Source organism: Panicum virgatum, chromosome 4N, assembly GCF_016808335.1.
Source record: "Panicum virgatum strain AP13 chromosome 4N, P.virgatum_v5, whole genome shotgun sequence".
In the NCBI taxonomy this organism is placed as follows: Eukaryota; Viridiplantae; Streptophyta; class Magnoliopsida; order Poales; family Poaceae; genus Panicum; species Panicum virgatum.
Window position 1 is genome coordinate 29,122,432 of NC_053148.1, and position 20,923 is coordinate 29,143,354.

Consider the following 20,923-nt stretch of genomic DNA (forward strand, 5'->3'; position numbering starts at 1 on the left):
TTTTCCAATAGTCGCCAGCAAAACACCTCTCTTAGACCTACAAAGTAACCTCAATCCCAATCATTTTGATACATTCATTTAAGAATTTAAAGGCTAGATTGAAGTATGGTTGAAAGAATAGATATCCAGATGCTAATGCTAATATGGTAAGACAAGTAGGATAAAGGATGAAATTGAGCCGCAAGGATAAATTTGGGGATTGAAATGGTCACTTTGATCGTTGAGGGATGAAAATGAGCTTCAGTTAAAGTTCAGAGGATGTAAATGACTATTCTGCTAAAAAGAAAGATCAATAACCTATGGTCAGAAATAAAAAAAAACATCTAGACAAATTTAAAATACATTAACCGAGAAAAAAGATGAACCTCAGCAGTAGTCGTGGCAGTCATGGCCTATCAGATTCGCCATTTGGCCACGTCGACCACGAGGCCCTCCACCTCCACCAGATCTTCTTCCCTCGTCGCCACTCGACTCGCCTCCACCTCTCCACTTGTCTCTGTCCTCCACCTCCGACCAGGGACTCCTCGCCCCGCTCGCTTTCTCCCCTCCATCCCCGAGAAGCTCTCGCGCCCCTCCGCTACCGCCGCCGGCGCCGCCTCGGTGCCCCCGCCCCCGCGCGTTCCGTCCCGCCCCTCCGAGGTCGGTCTCGTCCTCCCGCCCGTCCCGACGCCACGCGTGGCTGCTTTGTTTGTCCCTTCCCCTGGCTGCTTGCCGCCCCCGCGGGGACCCTGCCTTGTCCGGGACTCCTTGGCCCCGCGCGGCCTCTGTGGGGTGCTTACTTAAATGCGCAAAGAATCGCGGGCGGCGGCCTCTTGCTGCGCTGCTCCTGGGTACTAGCTCTCGCGTAAGCTGGGATCGCTACGGATCCGTATCCTCTAGGTGTTAGGAGGAGCTCGGGTTGATTCTGTTCTGTCTTGCCTGCGTGATTTCGGGTTTTCCAGTTAGCTTCTGTGTTTGTTCCGATCGTCACCACGCTTGCTAGCTGTCTCGTGGGAAGCTGCATCATTACCTGGGTTCGTTCTTTCTTTTCCTTGCAGCAAATCCTATACTCGTCTGCATCTAGGTTTTGGGCATTAGTATGGTCAGATGGCCAATCATATGTTTTGTTCTCGGCCTCCTATAGAATTTGCAAGATATGCTATTTTCATGCTTTTGTAGTTCTGAGTAGATTCCATTCGTAGATTTTTTTTTCGCGAATGTGCCTGAGCACGTATTTCATTAAGAGGAAAGCAGTATGACCGTTACAAACCTTAATAGGCAGAGGCTATTAAGGTGGAAACACCACCAAGTAAGTGGCAGGCAACCCGTACAACAAATTAAGAACAACAAGAAAGACGGGGAACACAGACGAACCCGCAAACCTAGACACATCCATGACTGAACCTGCCAAAAGAAGCTACAACGCCACGGCTGCAAGGATCGACAACACAACAAAGGTGGCAAAGCATCCACCCGACCTATCGAGGCGGCAAAGTATCCGCCCGAAACGATTACCAACACAGCGACAGCGGCAAAGAATCCGCCAAAGTAGAACGGCGGCAAAGTATCCGCCAGCAAGCAGAACGGCGGCAAAGCATCCGCCAGATGACGACCAATACAACCGCAGACGATGCAGATGAAATGAGCGAAGGCAGGCGCAGAAGCGGAGATTCTCTGAGAAGAGTAGACGACCACCACCGGCAGAGCTTCCAAGACGACGCCTCCAGGGAGTTAGCGACGCCACAGGCGCCGTCGTCATCCGACCAACAAGGTCTAGGCTTTCACCCGGAAAGCTCACCGGAGAGGAGGGAAGAGGGGCAAAGAGATGACGCCTTCAAGAAGGTAAACGGCGCCCGAGGGCGTCGCCGTCATCAACCCGCAAGCAGGTCTAGGCTTTCGCCTCCACCCCATTCCCTCCCCGAAACCAGAGGCCGAAGCACGCCGCAGCGCAGAAGAGCCCACCGGCCGGCACCCCGCCGCGGCCGACCACCGGAAAGTGGAGGCCAGCGGAGGACAGACACCTGCGGCCCACGCCTCGAGCGGCCGCAATGCCGCGGCCACCAGGGCCGCCGAAGACAGCAGGCCACGCCCCAGGGCCGGCGGCGGCGCGACCACCGGCCACCCGAGCCACAAGAGGGGCAGCCCCCACCCCGGGCCGTGCGGCGACAGCGGCCGCCCGACCACGCGAGCCACCCAAAGCGGCGGCCGAGCAGGACCAGCCGGAAGAGGGGGGCGGCGAGGACGAGATCCGGCAGCGGCGCCCCCGCCCAACCGAGCGTGCTGCAGGCAGGGCCGCGCGCCCGCCCGAACCACCAGAGGCGCGCGCGAGACGACGGCCACGAGGGAAAGCCGCGCCGACACCACCCCGAGCTAGGGCCAGCCGGAAAAGGAAGGGCGGCGACCACCACCACGACTAGATCCAAACAGGGAGGGGCTGGATCCGTCGCGGAGGAGGCCGGATCTGGCCCCGGCGACCGGCGGCGAGCATCAACCACAGCTAGGTTTGGAGTCCGTGGGAGGGAGGCCGGGGGAGAGAGAGAGAGGAAGGAGGCGAGGGGGCGGACAGGGCCGACTTCGGCCAAGCCGAGGCCCGCCGCCGCCACCCAGCCGGCCGGCCGGGGGTGGCCAGGAACGGGGGAGCTCTGGCGGCGCGGCGAGATGGCCCCCGAGTCGCCTGGAGAGCGACGCGGGCAGGGGGGGTGTTCACAGATTCCATTCGTAGATTTCACTTACTACTACTGATGCAGCAAATTACTGCTGTTATAGCTTTGATATTATTCTAGCTTCAGGAAATATTCTGTGGTGCCTGTTGTCGCTGACCCAAATATATTCCTGTCATGCCTTCTAAAAGATGTATAGTGGCTGACTATGGTACCCTACTTTAGATGATTTTGATTTGTTCCATGTATCGAGTGTGCTACTGGAAAGACCTTTCCGCTTTTGCCCCTCTAGTAGTTACAGTCCACTCGGTTACGGTGTTTCCTGAAGAATTGAGATTAATGCATTATACACGTGTGCTTCTGCTTCAGTTGAGTGTTCAATTTCTTCAATCGTCAGTCAAAATTCCATTTCATGTGTTGGTGCTGATCTGAATACATAACAGAATATTCTTGTCATCTTGACATATATTCCTCCTAAGATGCAAAGTGGCTGACTCTGAAACATATCAGATTGCAGTGCTACTAACATTAGATGGTTTTGATTTGTTATATGTTGATTTGTTGTGCAAGTAGTCCTTTTCACTCCTTTTAGTTCTTAATAGGCTCCACTCCTATAACAAAGATGATTCTCTTTTCTTTTGAAACCAACAAGAAGATGCTTCTTTAAGACCACATATGTGATTCAACAGAATATATGGTATTCTTTAGTCCTAAAAGTTTAGATGAAGTTGTGTTTTGCCTGTTGGTGCTGACATAAATTCAGAACATTCTTGGGATGTTGACATTATACTTTGTAAGGTGTAAAATGGCTGACTGCGATATTTATCTATGGTGCAAAGCTACTGCTTCTGATGCTTTGATTTGTTTAGTGAAGTGAGTGTGACATATGAAAGATGGTGTCCTTTGCCCTTATCTAGTGCTTATTTGATTCCATGCTCCATTGTTAGATGTAAAGAAGCATCTTGAAGACTAAGTACTGTTGATTCAGTTGAATTGCTGCTAGTAGGTTGCTGCTAGATGTTCAGTCTCGAGAAAAAATTCCATTATGCCTGTTGATGGTGACATGCACAGTGAATATTCTTATGATGTTTATATCACGCTCTTAAGCTGTAAAGTGGCTGGCTGTGATACCCTTTTAGAGTGTAGCACTGCTACTTTCACCGTGATTGAGGTGCCATGCATACAAATATTCTAGTCGCCTATTGATCTAACTTGTGCGGCCTTCTTTCTTCGTTGGTGATTCTTGTATATTTTTGCTTTCTTATTGATGTCCATCCATATCATTTCGTGCGTCAAATTAGTTTGGTTTATTTTGATGGGGCGTCTAGTTAGTAGCATAAATTTAGTTTGAGTTAAAGGATGGCATATAATTTTTGTTTTCTAACTCATGTTTCTCTGTTCAGTTTGCAGAGTGATCTTGCTGAGTTTCTATATCAACAGCAATGCAATTTCTTGCAGTATAGAAAGGCTATTGCTCTTTTCCACTCATTGGTAATTATCAAAAGCCTTTTTATCTATCGCATGGAGTCAAGTATATACATTTATCCATCATGTTACTAGGTAACAGGAGTATGGAGGTTATTGAATATGCTCGAATTGTGAACCTAGCCTCCTGTTTCTCATAAAATTGTTATTCCTGATGATGACACATTCACATAGCATTTTATTGTCAACTTTATTTTTTCTTTGAAAGCTAAATGGACCTTTGTTTCGAAACTAATTGCATCTCCTTCTGAGATCAAGAATGGCATCTGCTTAGTACCCTTTTTTCAGATTCAACTATCATTTTGAATTTGCATCAAAACAATTTCTAAGCTGGAAACATTGTTTTATACTTGCATTTGGTGTTCATTTCAATGAAAAGTTATTCTTTATGACAGAAAATAACTTAGACGAACTCACCTGTGTTTTGCAAAAACATGATGAACATGTGATTTTCTTTTAATTGAACACCAACTATACTGACGAATATTGTAGAATACAACTAAATCATTAATTGCATGCACATTGTTTCAACCACTATGCATTTCTCATTTTCCCTGCTGTGTGTATTTGTTATTTCGTTGTTTGTATAGTACTGATTTTGAAATTCATGGATATTTACATTACCATGTCTGTTTCCATCCATGCAGAGTTGCAGACCTGCAAAATCTTGTCCAGTGAAAGCAGAGTCAGTTGCTTCTGATTGTTAGTTCTGGATTTGATAAATAAATAGACTCTCTTACAGGGTTCTAACAAATGGATCGTCATGATACTTCTGGGTTTGTTAGTGGAGGATGCAAGGTGACAAAGGGACTGCTAACAAGCATAGACTTCTGACACATTATATTTCATTGCATTATGTAACCAGAAGTGACGCAAGTCGCTGACTGTACTTTCCATAAAGATCAGTAGGATTTGATGGTATTCTCAGCCACCAGGAGCAATTGATCATAAACATTCAGGATATACTGCAAAATCTTTGAGTTCAAACAGCCTTGGAAACTGGACCACTCATAGACCAATTGTCATGGAACTAAGAGCTTGTCCTACACAACTTGATGTGCTTTCCCAAGATAGCACAGATTTTGTATCAAGAGGGATGAAGCGTAAGCATGTTGACTTGTCACTTGGCTTAGGTAACTCTTCAAGCTCCTCTGACTCTAGCAAGCAGAGCGTGGGCACATGCTGCACCCTGTCTTCTACTGCAAAGGATAAGGATGATGGATCATCTATTGACTTGGACCTAAATTTTCAGTTTAGTCTGTGTAGTGAAAGCACTTCCAAATTGGGCACGAATGCTTGTAATGCTAAGACTTCAGAGAAGCAGCCTTCTACGGATCTTAAGTTATCTTTGACCGTCGGACCTGCTGAATCTGTTGTTACTGATGTGGACCTTAATGTGACCTCCCAAGATCACATAGTATTGCTGCAATCATGCAATATGACTTCAGTGTCAACTGTTGATGAGGGATCAACATCAGCTCGTTGGAAAACTGGTGGTATGCTACATCCTTACCTGTTACCTGTTTGCTCCAATCAATCTCACGGTCCTTTACCAATGCCACCAGCAATACAACTGCCAAAAATTCCAGTGGCCTGTTCTTCTGGAGTTATTAGCCCACAGCAGCGCTGTAGTAGCACAAAAGTTTGTTCACAGCCAGGATGCTCTAAAGGTGCCCGCGGTTCATCTAGGCGCTGCATTGCACATGGTGGTGGCAGAAGGTGCCAGAGAGAGGGTTGCAAGAGAGGGGCGGAGGGAAAAACCATCTTCTGTAAAGCTCATGGAGGGGGTAGACGCTGTGAGCATCTTGGATGCACAAAGAGCGCCGAGGGTCGCACTGATTTTTGTATAGCTCATGGGGGTGGCCGCCGATGTAGCAGAGAAGGGTGCAAAAAGACAGCAAGAGGAAAATCTGGTCTTTGTATTAAGCATGGAGGGGGGAAGAGATGCCAAAAAGAAAACTGTACAAAGAGTGCGGAGGGACAGTCTGGCTTTTGCATTGCTCATGGAGGTGGGAGGCGCTGCAAACATGAAGGTTGCACAAAAGGTGCTCAGGGCAGCACTAATTTCTGCAAATCCCATGGAGGCGGTAAGAGATGCACACATCCGAATTGCAGCAAGGGTGCCGAGGGAAGCACACTCTTCTGCAAGAGCCACGGAGGAGGGAAACGCTGTGCAGCTGAAGGCTGCCCAAAGAGTGTCCATGGTGGCACTGAATTCTGTGTTGCCCATGGAGGTGGAAAGCGATGTGTGGTACCAGGATGCACCAAGAGTGCTAGAGGACGAACAGACTGCTGTGTTCGTCATGGTGGGGGCAAAAGATGCCAATTTGCTGGCTGCAGTAAGAGTGCACAGGGGAGCACTGACTTTTGCAAGGCTCATGGCGGAGGCAAGCGTTGCTTATGGGGCCTACCAGGATCTGATCTTGGCACAAGCAGTGCTCCTTGTGAGCGATTTTCAAGGGGAAAGGATGGACTGTGTGTTGCACACAATGCTCTGGTGGAAGACAGCCGAGTCCGTGGTGGGGAGACACTTGGTGCTATGGGCTCACCAGGACCTGTTGTGAACAACATGGTTAATTATGGTTCCATTTATAGAACTGCAGATGGTGAGTCATTCAACCCTTTTAAAATCAGTGAAAGGCCCAACAATGTTCTGCATCCTGCAGAGACTCTTCATCACGCACCAATATCTGCTCCAGAGGGGAGGGTGCGTGGTGGTTATATTGTTGCTATGCTATCTACTGGTATGAATCTTGGAAAGCAATTAAGCTACAATGTGGAGGCAAGCACCTCTGAGGGAAATTGGCTGTAGTGCGGAAACACACCAGCCTCTCCAATTGTCTTTGCTTCATGTCAACTGGAAGTAACCTTCCGGTCTTGCCCTGTTGTGTATCTGGGAGCCATGCCTGCTGATAACATAGCATTTATGTTTTATAATTATAGGGGACTTCCATTTTTTGTTTTAGCTGTAACTCCCTTGTGTCATAAATAAAAAGGGGGAAAATACTGTAATCTATACTAGCACCCAAGTGTGAAATTAGAACTGTTGGTCTGAGATGTAACGAATAATCTTCTGAACCTATGTGTTTCATTTTCTGAGTACAATATTAGGATTGCGCTAAGCTCCTGCAGTGCATGTGTGGAACTGTTTGAAACTCTACTACTTATACCTACTATGTTCTTCTTAGTGTTGCCATGTATTCAGTTACTCAGATTATTTGGTTCTAGATACAGTCTATGGTCCAATAAATTATTGCGTCCTATCCTACGCAACAAATTCTGTTGAATTAGGGCAGGCACTGGGCATTTTCGTCTTCAGAAGCAAGTTCCACTTCAAAACATGAAATTGGCCTGTTTTTGTCCCTTGATGGAGCTGCCTTCTCATGTCCCCTGTCATATGCATTTGTGTCCTCTCTATCTTAACATGATGTAGCGACTGCACTTCAGCAAAATTATTCTCTTCAAATCTGTATGAATTTAGATGGAGGTGCTGGTTCACCAAGTTGTTTCCATGTAGACAGCATGGAATGTAGATGAGAAAAACAAGGGAATGCATGACCATCGATCACATTTGTCCTGTGCAAGAACGACCAAAACACTGGTATAATTACAAGCAAGTTCATCAGGATTACGACCTAAATCTTCCTGAATTCATACCGCAGAGGGCTGTTTCAAAATTACAAGCTAAGTTCGTCAGGATGCAGAGAGTTCCGTTGAAACCAAAACATCTTGCCTATGTTGAGTGATTGGAGGGAACCAAATAGTCATGTGATTTTGAGTACTGGAGAACGTGCGTTCAAGGCAGGTGCAACCGAGTGCTAAGTATAGTGTTTGGTCTGCATCAGATGCAAGGATGGTCGTGTCATTTCTGTTTACTCAGATTATTTGGTTCTAGATAAATGCTTTAGAAAAAAAACTGATGAACTTGTTAGCTGAGCTCCTTTGCAGTTTTCCTGGGATCCCAGGCTCGAGATCAATACTGTTTACTGATGTTGTTAAAACGCATTGTGTTTTCAAGGTTCACAACTATAAAATCTCTACTATTTTGAATACTTACCAGAATACCCACACGAGATATTATAACAAATTAACAAGTCTCTGTTTATCCAATCAATTTGAAGCCACAATGCGTTGAACCCAACTAAACTGGCCAAGAGTAACATGACGCTTGTGAAGTTACAGTATTTCAATTTCAAATGCCTATATCTGATTAGTCATTCTAGACTTCAATTCCAATGCTATGTAAAATTCTGGAGTTCACACAGAGTAGGGTAGCACATGGTTATCAACTTACAAAAAAGTTCATCAAACTTGACACCATGATCAACCTAGCTAAGAAATTGAAGAGATAAGCTACCTTGAACAGAACAACTAAAGGTAAACAAATTAGGCCAGCACTAATCTCATTAATGCTAAAGAGGTGTTCCACCAAAAACCCAAGCTGTTCACCATTTCCATTCGACTGATGCACCTGCACTTGGTCCCTCACAGGTAGAAACTCCTCCCAATGTTACAGAAATAGACAAATTATGAAAGTAACACAAACAGGTTGGTGAATCAAACATTCGCTCTCAATGAACTTTTCTACAGCTAATGCTAAATAAACAGCAGAAACATCTTATCCGCAGCTCCACCAATGAACAGCCACACTTGCACAAAGTTTTTTGATAGAAATCAAGCTTAAACAAACATTAAAGAAATTGCTAAATAGAAGTGCCTCTCTTGCTTAAAACAGGTATCCAAGTTATTAGTCAGAAATTTAATTTCTATTAAAAGACTCATTCAGTTCATACCGCACAAACAAACTGAAAACATACCAGCATAACTTTAAACATTTTCATATCCACCTACCATGTGCATGAATTAAATTAAATTCTGAAGCTACTTGTGCAAACCATGTTTAGAACATTCACATTGAGACAAACCCACAAATACACTTTCTTAATTTCTTCAGGGAAAGAGAAGCAGAGTCACACATGATTTCAAAATTCCAAAGCAAGCTACTGACCATGAAATGAACATTAGCATTAGCTACAGTAAAAAATCTCAAACGAGCACACTTAGTTTGTAAGTATGGATTCCTGGAAAAATCATCACGTTATCACGAGGAGCAATATCATTCTCCTAATCTGATTGCAAACTCAAGTTCCCAAAGCACAATGAGAGTACTACTATTCTACTGCAGTCACCATCTTGCAGAGAAGGCCAAGAAAACTATCTGCATTCAGCAGCACTAGATACTTCCAGCTTGATGTAGAAGACCTTGCACTGGAAACTTGTGTTGCTTATGGCCCCTGCTGCGTTCCTGCAGAAAAAACACACAAGAGGAATTATGGACATAAACCAAAATTTCTTGTCACTTGTCAGCAAATCACAAGACGAATCAAGTTTCCGCGAGCAGCTAAAATGAACAGCACTAACTTATTTTCCACAACTAACACCAGGAACGGTCGGTCACATATGCTGAACATTATTAAGAGAGCACTGAAACAAGTGAGGCTAGTACCTAGAGTGTAGAAGATCTCGAAGGGAAAGATAGTGTAGGAATTGGGGGTCCTGCTGAACTTGCTGACTCGGCCAGACCTCAACTGGACACTGGAGATTATGCCATTTGCACTGACGAAGATGGTACCCGACATCTCTGCAAAGCCAATCACCTTGAGCTGGGTGATGGGGGCTCCGATGGTAAAGGGTATCGACATCTCCAGGTCGATGACCCTGCGCAGCGCCCATCCAGCAGCAGCCTCCCAGGACCAGAGGCGGAGGCTGTAGCCCTCCACGGCGGCAACTCCCAGCCCTCCACCCTCCCCGGTCACCAGGAACGTGTCCCTCCTAACCAACGGTGGAGGGTCCATCACCGTCAGGGCACCCCCGCCCAAATCGTACCTGAGAACAGTACGGTTGTTGAGGAGGTCCAGGGTGAAGTAGAGCGCGTCGCCGGCGAGCAGACTTGGGCCCATGATGCTCGTCACGCCGGGCGAGTTCATGACGGCGCCGGGGTGGACTGTGCTCGGCTCGGTCCAGGCTCCGGTCTCCGAAGAGTAGAGGATCGCCCATGTGGAAACCACGTCGACGTTCTCGTAGGAGGTGGCCGCGAAGACCACGCGGAACGGCCCCTGAGGGGGGCAGTCGAGGTGGTCACAGCCGTCCACCGCGCAGAGCACCGCACCGGCGAAGTCGCTGTAGGGAGGATCAGGCGGGTCGAGCTGGATAGGCTCCTCAGGCAGGACCTGATAGTCGCCGGTGACGGGGCTCCAGACGATGAGGCCGAGGGGAAAATTCGTGTGGAAGAGCACGCGACCGTGGCGGCAATCGAGCGCGAGCCAGAACTCGCAGTCGAACTCCGGGTGGTGGTGGAGCGGCGGCGACGGGGCGGCGGTGGTTACGAAGCGAGGAAACGGCTCGTCGGAGCGGCCGGTGTTCTGCAGGAAGCCCAGAACTGGCGGCGCCGTGTGGAAGCCGCGGTAGGTGCGGACATTGTCAGGGCTGGTGAGGAAGGCACGCCACGCCTGGCAGACGGCCGCCGCGCGGAAGAGGCATGCCGGCTGGTCCGGCGGGAGGCGGAAGAGGACCTCGCCGGTGACCGCCTCCGTCAGCACCGGCCCTTGGGCCGCCTTCTCACCGGGAGCCTCCATCTCGCCGTGGGATTGTGTGCTGGCGAAATTGAGAGGAGTTAATTCCTTCAATGCCATCAAAATTTATATCAATTCCTTCAATACCACTGAAAATTAAGTTATCCCTTTGTTGCCATCAAAATTTAATGTTTTATCCCTTCAATGCCATTCCGTTCAATCCTACTGTTAACATAACGGAAGCTACTGCGGACCCCACGTGTAAGTGAAAGGGAGGAGCCTCCTTTTTACCCCGGCGGCGTGGCGAGCTGCCTCTGCTCGCGCCGCACCCCAACAGCGCCTCCGCTCGCTCCGCCCCGCCGCGCCATGGCCCCTGCTCCTCCTCCCTCCCTCCCCCCGGCGCGCCGCGCCGCTCCGCCATGGACGCGTGCCGGAGGAGGAGGGCAACACGCCGCGCGTCGTGTGGCCTCCGCCCTTCAATTGATTTTTGCACAAATTTTGTCTCGTTAATTTTTTTCTTGAATTTTTTTTTATCTATCTAAATTTTTTCTTGAATTTTTTTTCTCTCTCTAAAATTCCCCTTGAAATTTTTTCTATCTCTCCGAAAATGTTTTCTGAATTTTTTTCCTAAACCTTTTTTATTACAAAACGACAAAAACTTACTAAAAAAGAAAAAAACGGTCGGGAGATCGACCGTAGGGAGCCTCTCCCTACGGTCAACCGTAAATTAGCGAGACCCGGTCTAGACTCTACCCTTAGTCCAACTTGGATGGGAAGAACACGCTTGGGGTGAGGTGGCGTTGGCAGATTGAGTAATCCGGTGCCAGTATTTTTTGTAGGGAGAAATTCAAAATACACCCTCGAAATATCGTTCAACTATAAAACCGGATAATATAGACAATCCAACTATTAAAATCGGGCAAATTTGGTCATTGGAATGGTTTCAAAGGTAGTTTTGTATTTTTAAAAATAAAAAAATTAATTAGCTTTAAAAAATCAAACCTAATTGATTTTAAATCAGAAAAATATGAAACTAGTACCAATTTTTTTCTAAAAATATAACCTACTTATTATTGCTCTATTTAAATCTTAGTTATTTAAAAACTATAGACATAATTACAAGCAACTAAATATTATGAAAATAAAAAAATAGATCAGAATAACTAAAAAATATCGTACCAATAGATAGGTTACATTTTTAGAAAATTTTGTACTTTTTTTATTTAAAATGAGTTGCTTATAAATTTTTAGTTTAAATTTAAATATTTCTAATTCTCACAAAATAGAAAATCACCTTCAAAACCACCTAAAGGGCCAAATTTGCCCGATTTCAATGGTTGGATGGACTTTGTTATCAGGTTTTGTAGTTAAAGATTGAAAATCGTGTTTTTGTGATGTTCAAGGGTGTAAAAGCGGATTTTTCTCTTTTTTATATACTAGGTGATGGGCCGTGTGATGCTACGCGCATAGAAAATTTGAATAAAACAACAATAATATGAAAGTAACAAACACAATTCTAATCGTGAAAGACTTAAACTAATATGCTTTAAGAATCACCTAGATAGGGAATGTTGTAACAATTCATACTTCTCCATTTGTGAGACTAATATAGCGCCTAAGATAATATCATAGAATTTCATGTATGTTGTGCTCTTACTAATTACCCTTGTATCTCAATTGGCCATTATTTTTTTTCGCGACCGTGCCTGAGCACGTTTTTCATTAAAAGGAAGAAGAATGTGTTATATTACAAGAGGGCTCGACTGCAGAAAGGAGCCGGCCTGACACAAATACAAAAGATTATTACACCGTAATTGTTGCGCGACCAGTGAGCGTGCCTAGAACGGCTACCGCTAACTCCAACTGTTTGTACCCAGCCTGGTACCAAGACATAATCTCCTCTGCGACCCTAGACAATAAATCATCGATTGTTTGGACTCGGCGATCGAAGGTCCTATTATTCCTCTCTTTCCAAAGGAGCCAGCATACTAGAACCACAAGGGAATCAAAGTACTTGCGATCATCTTTGGGAATACGTTTCGTTGCACCATACCACCATTCAGCAAGAGCGTATGTTTGGGCAGAGGGGGAAACTGCCTCCCAATGCATCCTGCGCAAAGACTTGAACCAAACCTCCCTTGAGAAAGGGAAGACGAGCAACAGGTGCTCGATAGTTTCTGGTGCTTGGTTACACAGGGCACACGTATCATCATTCTGCAAGCCATGTCGTCTGCGCTGGTCCGCCGTCCAGCATCGATCATGCAGTACCAACCAAATAAAAAAAACTTGCATTTGGGCGGCGCTCACGCCTTCTGAAGGATTTTGGCCCCTTCAATCGGATGTTGTCCAATGAAAAAGGACCTATAGGCTGAAGAAGTTGAGAAGACCTTATCTGAGGTCCACATCCAACAAATCCGATCGTTTTGGTTGTCCTGAAGTTGTATCCCTCTCGTCAAATCCCAAATGCACAGATATTCCAGGATTACTTGCACTGTCAAGGCCCCCGAATGTCACACCCTGAATATTTTGGATTTCAGGATGTGATTAAAATAAAAAAACAACAATTTTCTTGTAATTTTAAAAATTTGTTCAACACTTATTGTCTTTACAGAGAATTTAGTGTAAAAGAAAATAGATTGTTTGTTTTTTAAAAAAATTAAATAAGGTTGTTCTTTTGTGTTGCATTCATGCCGCAATGCATTATTCCATTGCTTGTTGTTCAACTCAAGTTTAAATTCTCTTGAATTTGAATTAAATTGATTAGGATCATTTTCAAAAAAAAAATGCAAAACTTTTCTATTTCCTTCCCCTCCTAGGCCCAAAGCCCCAACCACCGGCCCAGCTTCTTCTTTCTTCTTCTCCTCCACTGCAGCCCAGCCGGCCCACTCCCTTCTTCCGGCCCAATCCGGCGCCCCTCTCCCCTCTCACTCTCTGCCATGCGGGCCTCGCCGTTAGGCCTTCCTTCTTCCTCCTCCCGTGTGTGCCACGGACTCCGCAGAGTCCGGCCGCCTCCCGAGTTCTGCGCTGCGCCTTGGCGCGCACGCCAAGGGCCTCGGCCCCGGCCTATAAAAGGCGCCGCCCGCACCCCGTGAACCCATCCAACCGAGCCGCAGTCGCCACGCCCTCGCGAAACCCTAGCTCGCGAGCTGCCATTGTTGCCGAGCTCGGAGCCCATCGCCGCACCGCCGTCCCGTCGCTCCCTCGCCTCCAAAAGCTGCCGCCGGAGCACCGCATCGTAGTGAGAACTCTCACCGGCCCCTTTTCCCTCTCCTTTACACTCTCCTTCGCGCGAGATAGCTCGACGTCGCCGCCCTTCTGCCTTGCGTCGCCGCAAGCGCTGCCCCGTCCGCTTTAGCTCGAGCCGCTGCCCTAGATGCGTTCGCCGTGCCGTGCGCGTGCTCCCAGAGCAAGACCCGAGTTGAATCGGGGCCGGAATCGCGTAGACGCGACACACCGGCGATGCGCCGCCGCCTAGCTCGCCGCCGGCAGCCTTGCGCCGCCGCCAACCCGCCCCATCGAACCCGAGCCGTCTAGATCAGATCCAACGGCCGAGATTAGATCCATCCTGAATCAAACCTATCAAATACCGGTCAGCCATGGTGTTTTTGCAAAAGAGCCCTCCACTTTTTCCGAAATCAACCCGCGGTCCCCTCTAGTTCAAAAATAATTACAAAACGGCCCTCCCTTTTATGTTTTAACCCCTGGGCTTTTCTAAAATCCAACCTGCCGTCCAGAGCTCGAGTTTTTGCATGTTAGCCCCTGTGATTAAGGTTTAATTATGTATAAGTCCCTGGTTTCTTTAGAGTTAGCCCCTGGAAGTTCAAAACTCTCACAAACAAGTCCCTGGTGCACTGTTTTAGCCATATCTTTCATGTTTTAACTCCGTTTTCATCGATTCTCGTGCTTGCGTGATCCTTGTGACATGTGCAATAGCTTTATACCCTTTTTATCCTCTGTGAGCACACTTTATTGTGTCTTACGAATCTTTTCTGTTAGCTCTTAACTCTATAGTTAATCGCGACTAGATCCCTGAAGCATCGTTTATCCCATAGAATCGCCGTTTTAGTTCCGTTTTCTGTGTTTCTTGCGCCTCCGTAACCATAGCAACGAGCCCTATCCGTTAGTACGTTCTTTTAAAGCCTTTCTTTTGTTTTGGTGTATTGTTCTTAGATGTATCTTCTTGTTTGCTTTGTATGTTTGCTCGATGATTGCTCCGAGTAGATGGATCGCCGTTCGAAGATTGAAGATCAAGAGTTCCAAGTGAGCAAAAGCTGAAGAGCAGTAAGAGTAGCTTTTCGTTGGAGAAAGGCAAGTGACCCTAACCATACTTCTATCTATGCTTTTTACAAGATTATATGATTTAATTGGAACATGGAGAACCACTCAAGAAAACAGTACAACCACAATACTACATGGCTCTGGTCTTGACTGATTAATTAGAGACTCTAGCTTGTGACAGTCTTACCGAAAGGGCAAGAGGGGAAGCATCGACGGGGTATAGCTCGATCCTCTTGGGGCAATTGGTATTGTTTAATGGTCCTTTGGCAAGGTACCACCTCATTAGGACAGTGTTATGACCGCTTTGACTTGAAACCTTAGCGGATTGTCATAGGTTAGGGAATCTTTGTAAAGGCCTCATAGCGTCCCTATGCAATCACACCTCGGAAGTGTGGTATTGTGCCTAGCTAGCACATTGCGTGGTTGGGTTCAAAGTTCTTCAGAACTTTTGCGCGAATTGTGGTGAAAGTGTATAACCTCTGCAGAGTTAAAACTAACTGGTTAGCCGTGCTCACGGTCAAGAGCGGCTTGGACCCTCACATGATTAATAAACTTAAAGATGGATTTAAATCATTTTCTGGTTATTTCTTGTGGCCTTGCTGAGTACCAACCATAAGTGTACTCACCCTTGCTTACTGCTGCTCAGAAGGAGAAAGTTGTGGTGAAGTCTTTTGAAGATGTTGCTGAGTTCTAGGCGTGCGCAACCCCCAGTCGATTGCCTGTGAAGTTTGGAGCCTTTGTTTCCAGGATAAGCTGTAAACTCTGATAGTCTTTTATTTGTTTTAGTTCTCTTTTTCGTGATACTGTACTGATTATTCACTTATGATGTCTCTATATGTATGAAACTTGATCCTGACATACATATAGTTATGCATTCGGTTTTGTCCTTAAAACCGGGTGTGACACCGAAATATCCCTGATCCAATTGTCCCCCTGTAAGGCTTGTGCGACCGTTCTCTACTTCTTAATACGCGATCCAACAGCGTTACATAGGCAGGGTGCAAGTTCAGAAATGGACCTGCCCTGCAGCCAGCGATCTGTCCAGAATAAGGCCTTACAGTCGTCCCCCAACTGAACGTATGTCGATGCCATGAACATTGCCTCCACAATCATTTCTGATTCATGTGAGAGTAGATGCCAAGAACGTGCATCATCAGCTCGACGCTGCCATAGCCATCTCATGCGTAAGGCATATCCAAAGCGCTGCAGGTCAACTATCCCCAGGCCTCCTAAATCAGGTGGGCGACAAACTCTTGGCCATGCTAAAAGACAATATCCCCCTTTTGCTGACTGATTTCCATTCCAAAGAAATCCCCTTCTGTAGCTGTCAATACATTTTATCAACCATGGCGAAAGGTTGACTGCAAGAGCCGTGTGAGTTGGTATAGCAGACAAAGTAGTCCTGACCAGGACAGTTCTCCCCGCCTTATTCAACAACCCTGCTTTCCAGGTGGGTAGGCGATTGGCGATTTTGTCGACCAACGGCTGGAGATCCCCTTTGCTCAACTTACGTAAACCCAGTGGAATGCCCAGATATTTGATAGAAAACGGATCAATCTTCCCTGAGAAATGATTGAGTAATTGCGCCGTTGCATCCTAGTTGCACTGGATTGGTGAGATATGACATTTGGCCAAATTAGTTCTGAGGCCCGACGCGCCCGCAAAAATTTCAAGAATTGCTCTTATGGCTGTCAAGTCTTGTTGTTCCGGCGAGGAAAATATCACCACATCATCGGCATGCATGAATGCCCTCTCCTTGACCTTGGGGTGTAAAGTAATGAAAAGGCCTTTATCATCGGCAAGTTTGAGGAGAGCATTGAGCACTTCCATAACTAGCACAAAAAGTAACGGTGATAGAGGATCCCCCTGACGGAGTCTCCTTGCATGGCAAATTCTCCTATACCTGGGGTTCCATTCAGAATCACCTTTGTGTTTGCCGTGGACAAAATGATGGAAATCCAGTTCACCCAGCGCCTGGAAAAACCGAGATGCTGCAGAAGATCGAGTGGGAATTGCCAGTTAACTGTGTCAAAGGCCTTTGCAATATCAATCTTCAGGAGGGAACATGGCACTTTGCTTCGATGTAGTAACTTGGCCGTGAGCTGTACAGCCTTGTAGTTTTCATGGATAAGCAGGCACAAGAGCGTCCAAAGTAAAGAACTTTGCTTGCACACACTTATCAGGGGAAGGAATAAATGCCAGAACAAATATAAAAAGATAAATTCATGATAGTTGCTTGGTGAATCCACAGATCCAGTTCGGTCGAGAGGAACATGAGATGAGAAATAGCACATGTCACTATACGAGACAAAATTTGGAAATTAAATGCTCTTCATGGTAACTGACAGAATATGTCCTGTAAGTTTCAGTAATATTACGACGGTGAGGACCAAAGACTCTTCCCAGTACGTAGTGCAAGATAACTCAGTCTGAAACATCACTAAAACAAGTGTCAAGCCATTCGTCTAGCAATTTCACTATCCTAACAATCGAGGACAAGAGTACAACAGATCGCGGTACAACTTAAATGCATCAGATTCATATGCATACAAATGTTACTAACATAATTTCAGAAACAAATGGTTTGCCGTGTCGGTTCTAAAAAAGACTTCACTACCACGGGTTTTGGCTTTGTGAGAGCGTGAATAGTTTTGGACATACTGTGTGGGTTACATGTAAGAAAAAGGACGAAATAAATCTTAGGCTAAATTAACTAAACTAACGAAAGAATGAGCTTTTCGGGGGGGGGGGGGGGGGGGGATGAGAAACCAAAGATGCATGGGCTGAGTCTGGGTTAAGAAAAACTAGGAAATGATGGGCTAATAAGGAAACAAGTCCAATGATCCACACCAAGTTCTGTATTCTCGGACCAGGCATGGCCCAAGACGTGGTTCTGTATGCGGCTATATGGCCCATGAGGCCATGAAGATAGGTGACTCAGATTAATTAATTCCCTTTGATAATTGGTATACTTCGTAGTCGTAGGGGAAGCCTAATTTCATGAACGGGGCCTACGACTGGCAATCTGATACGTGCGTCAATCGATTTTTTAATATTGTGAATTTCTATTTTTTTTTCTACATTTCTAAGTTTGAGTCATGTTCATGTCATGGTCTTTCTTATTTTGATAAGAAATCCTTTTGATTTGTAAATGATGGTCTGTTTAATATGCATGAGTGGGGTCTTTTTTTTTTGAGTGATTTGTAGCCAAATTTTCGACGGATTCACGCCCAGAAGATCAGTTGGCAAAATCGAGTTATTTTTATCCTATCATCGCTCGATTTTTAGCAACTGTCAATGCTACATGGCCTCATTCTATTAGCTCTAAAAGTTGAGTGATGATGCTGTGTCTTTTTACTCGATTATCAGGTAGTTTCATGAAAGAAAGAGCGTCGAAGTATTTTTCATAACAGTAATGAATGAATTCAATAAGAGAAGTGAGATTACCAAACAAGAAACACGTCCTCCTTGGCACCTTCTTACTAATCAAACATACAGCATGCGACAAAATATCATATCAAATTAGCAAGTCGAATCTCTTACAAGCTTTGGCAAAACAGGACCACAAATTTGTTCAATAATTCGGCTACAATCATAAATTTCGAGAGCTTTCCTGCACCATCCGGTGATGGAAAACCAAATAATTGATTCTTCGCAATAGTGATATTTTAAAGATAATAATAACAGATGAAAACTGCACTGAATTCGGAAAGCAACCAGAGACATGGTCACCTCCATCCATATCTGATAAAATAATGCTAATAATAAGTTCCAGAATCGACGCGATACACTACATAAATTCTGACAACGTCGTGCTAGCTTCATCCCGCCGGCGACCTCAGGGCATTGCATCGCCGGCATCACTGTCGGACATGGGGCATGAGCCGAGCGGATGAACTTAGGACCATGTCACCATCCATTGAATGTGTGATGCATAAGTACATGATTGATCAGGGATGTGGCAACAAGAAACACTGCTACTGACTGATCAGGAATAGCTAGTTGGAGTTGGATGCCCGATACGTAACGGTAGCTGCAGACAGTGCAGCTGCTCAAGTTTTTGGATCTTGGGACAGCGATTGGTGGGCGACTGTGGAGTTACCTGGCTGGAAGGAAACTATGCCAAGTTGAGAGTGCAGAGAATTTCTTGGCAAGTCATTGATTGGGCCGTGAGTTATGGTGGTTGGACAGCAAGGTTGAGAACTTGAGATCTGTCAAGTAGATGTTGATGAACGAGGAGTACTTGTGGAAGATTTGAATTGAAAGAGGAAAATGCGCAAGTTAGAACGTAGTTCAGGGGAAATTAACAATAACTTTAAGGAAAAGTCCCTACTACGACTAGAATAATGTAAAATTCTCATGTCCTTTTTTATTTTCTAAAAAGAAGGCAGGAGCACTGCCTGCCATGCATGTCATACAAGGACAAGCAATTCCGATCTTAGAGCATCTCTAGCAGTCTCCCAATAAACAACTTCCAATAACATATTATTGGAATGTCTCAATACAATTTTCATAGGTTATTGGGATTTGGGAGACATGTTTTTACAGTTCCCCAATAATCTCAACCAAATACAACAATATATTGGGAGAGCCAAAGTTCTCCCTTTATTTGAGGGGAGTTGAGGTGAGATATTGGGACAACCCAATAATTATTGGAGGAAAACTAAAGGAGAGGTATCGGGGAACTGCTGGAGCATATTTCTTTCCAATATCAACAATTTATTGCGGGAAAGGGAGACTCGTGGAGATGCTCTTACAATATGTCTACTATATGAAACAAATTAAACTCAAACACTTGAAAAAGACTAACATTAGAAACAAAAAAGACTGGGATTCGCACACGCGCAGCTCCATTTCTTCCTTGATTTGTATTACGACAGGTGGAGCTTGCAACTTTTCTGTCGAAAATTCTCGTTTCTTTCCTTCCAGAGGTTCCACACCGTATACATCAGGGCCGCCTTTAATCAACTGGCCTTCTTGCTTGACCTGCTCCCATGTGTCTTTCGCAAATAGGCACTGCAGGCACAAGTTTTCTAACAATGCCATAGAGGAATTGTTACAATGCGGTGGACAAAATGTTTTTGGGAACACTTTCACTAGAAAATATCAGGGTTACCTAACTCCACATATACATACACTATTTCCTCTCCAAAATAAAATAACCCTAGTTTAAAGGAGAACATATCAGGTACAAACCAATCTCTACGTGCAAACTCCAATCTAAACCACCGGATTAACATCCAAAAGACATGAGGGATTGGGTAATTTACAATTAACCGCCACTACTAGAGAACTAGCTATTGCAAACAGAGTATCACCGCCGGTTCCAGACATCACCGCCGATTTCAAAGTCGGTGGCCGTAGTGGTCATTAAAACCGGCGGTGATGGTGTCATAGGGCATCACCAACGGTTCCATCCACGAACCGGCGGTGATGAGGCACATCACCAGCGGTTTGTAACACGAACCGGCGGTGATAAGCATGTACCCATCTCCTTCTTCCTCCCACAACCTTTCTCTATATTTAAGCGCTATCTTAACTATGTTTATGCGGTTATGGGACCCTTATCATCAATTGAAGCTACCTTTCCTCTATATTTATACGCTATTTTAACTATGTACTATTTAGAGTGAACTAAAGTTCTTTTATGTACCACTAGGACTAAACTAGGTAAAGGTCAGTGCAATCTATGGGCACAATGTTATGAACAAAATAAAATAACCTTAAAGAAACTTATTCAGGCATGCCGTGGCCTCCTTCTCGGAACGAGATCCTCTGCAGTCATGCTCTTCGACTACACTCTGCAGTCATCGCATCCGCGCCGTCCGCACCAATCCAACGGTGACAAGCTCCCCAAGAGCTCCACCCTTCACGCACTGGACCTCGGCCCAACAATAGCCTGGCCTATTCCGCAACCACGGCGGCGCGGCCCCGGCGCTCCCCGCGCTC

At 45.7% G+C, this 20,923-nt stretch overlaps 2 protein-coding genes across 3 annotated transcripts; one reads left to right on the forward strand and one right to left on the reverse strand.

The window, feature by feature from the left end:
• Nucleotides 1-473: 473 nt before the first annotated feature.
• Nucleotides 474-7,260, forward strand: LOC120670046. 2 transcript variants are annotated; one of them, XM_039950025.1, is made up of 3 exons: nt 474-639; nt 4,043-4,130; nt 4,772-7,260. In XM_039950025.1, the coding sequence occupies exon 3, from the start codon at nt 5,149-5,151 to the stop codon at nt 6,934-6,936; it is 1,788 nt and encodes a 595-aa protein (XP_039805959.1). In that variant the 5' UTR covers nt 474-639; nt 4,043-4,130; nt 4,772-5,148; the 3' UTR covers nt 6,937-7,260. The 2 variants fall into 2 exon arrangements, with proteins under 2 accessions (XP_039805959.1, XP_039805958.1); XM_039950024.1 differs by lacking the exon at nt 474-639 and adding an exon at nt 659-1,013.
• Nucleotides 7,261-9,038: 1,778 nt separating this feature from the next.
• Nucleotides 9,039-10,789, reverse strand: LOC120670047. Its single transcript, XM_039950026.1, has 2 exons — nt 9,631-10,789; nt 9,039-9,429 (listed from the first exon to the last, which is right to left on the reverse strand). The coding sequence occupies exons 1-2, from the start codon at nt 10,757-10,759 to the stop codon at nt 9,410-9,412; spliced, it is 1,149 nt and encodes a 382-aa protein (XP_039805960.1). The 5' UTR covers nt 10,760-10,789; the 3' UTR covers nt 9,039-9,409.
• Nucleotides 10,790-20,923: the final 10,134 nt, after the last annotated feature.

What these genes read in the sequence shown, in the direction of transcription:
- LOC120670046 (XM_039950025.1), top strand. Translation starts at nt 5,149, where the DNA reads ATGGAACTAAGAGCTTGTCCTACACAACTTGATGTGCTTTCCCAAGAT.
- LOC120670047 (XM_039950026.1), bottom strand. Translation starts at nt 10,759, where the DNA reads ATGGAGGCTCCCGGTGAGAAGGCGGCCCAAGGGCCGGTGCTGACGGAG. An exon ending in CGAGATCTTCTACACTCTAG is followed by an intron (nt 9,430 to 9,630) that starts GTACTAGCCTCA and finishes TTTTTTCTGCAG; the next exon opens with GAACGCAGCAGGGGCCATAA.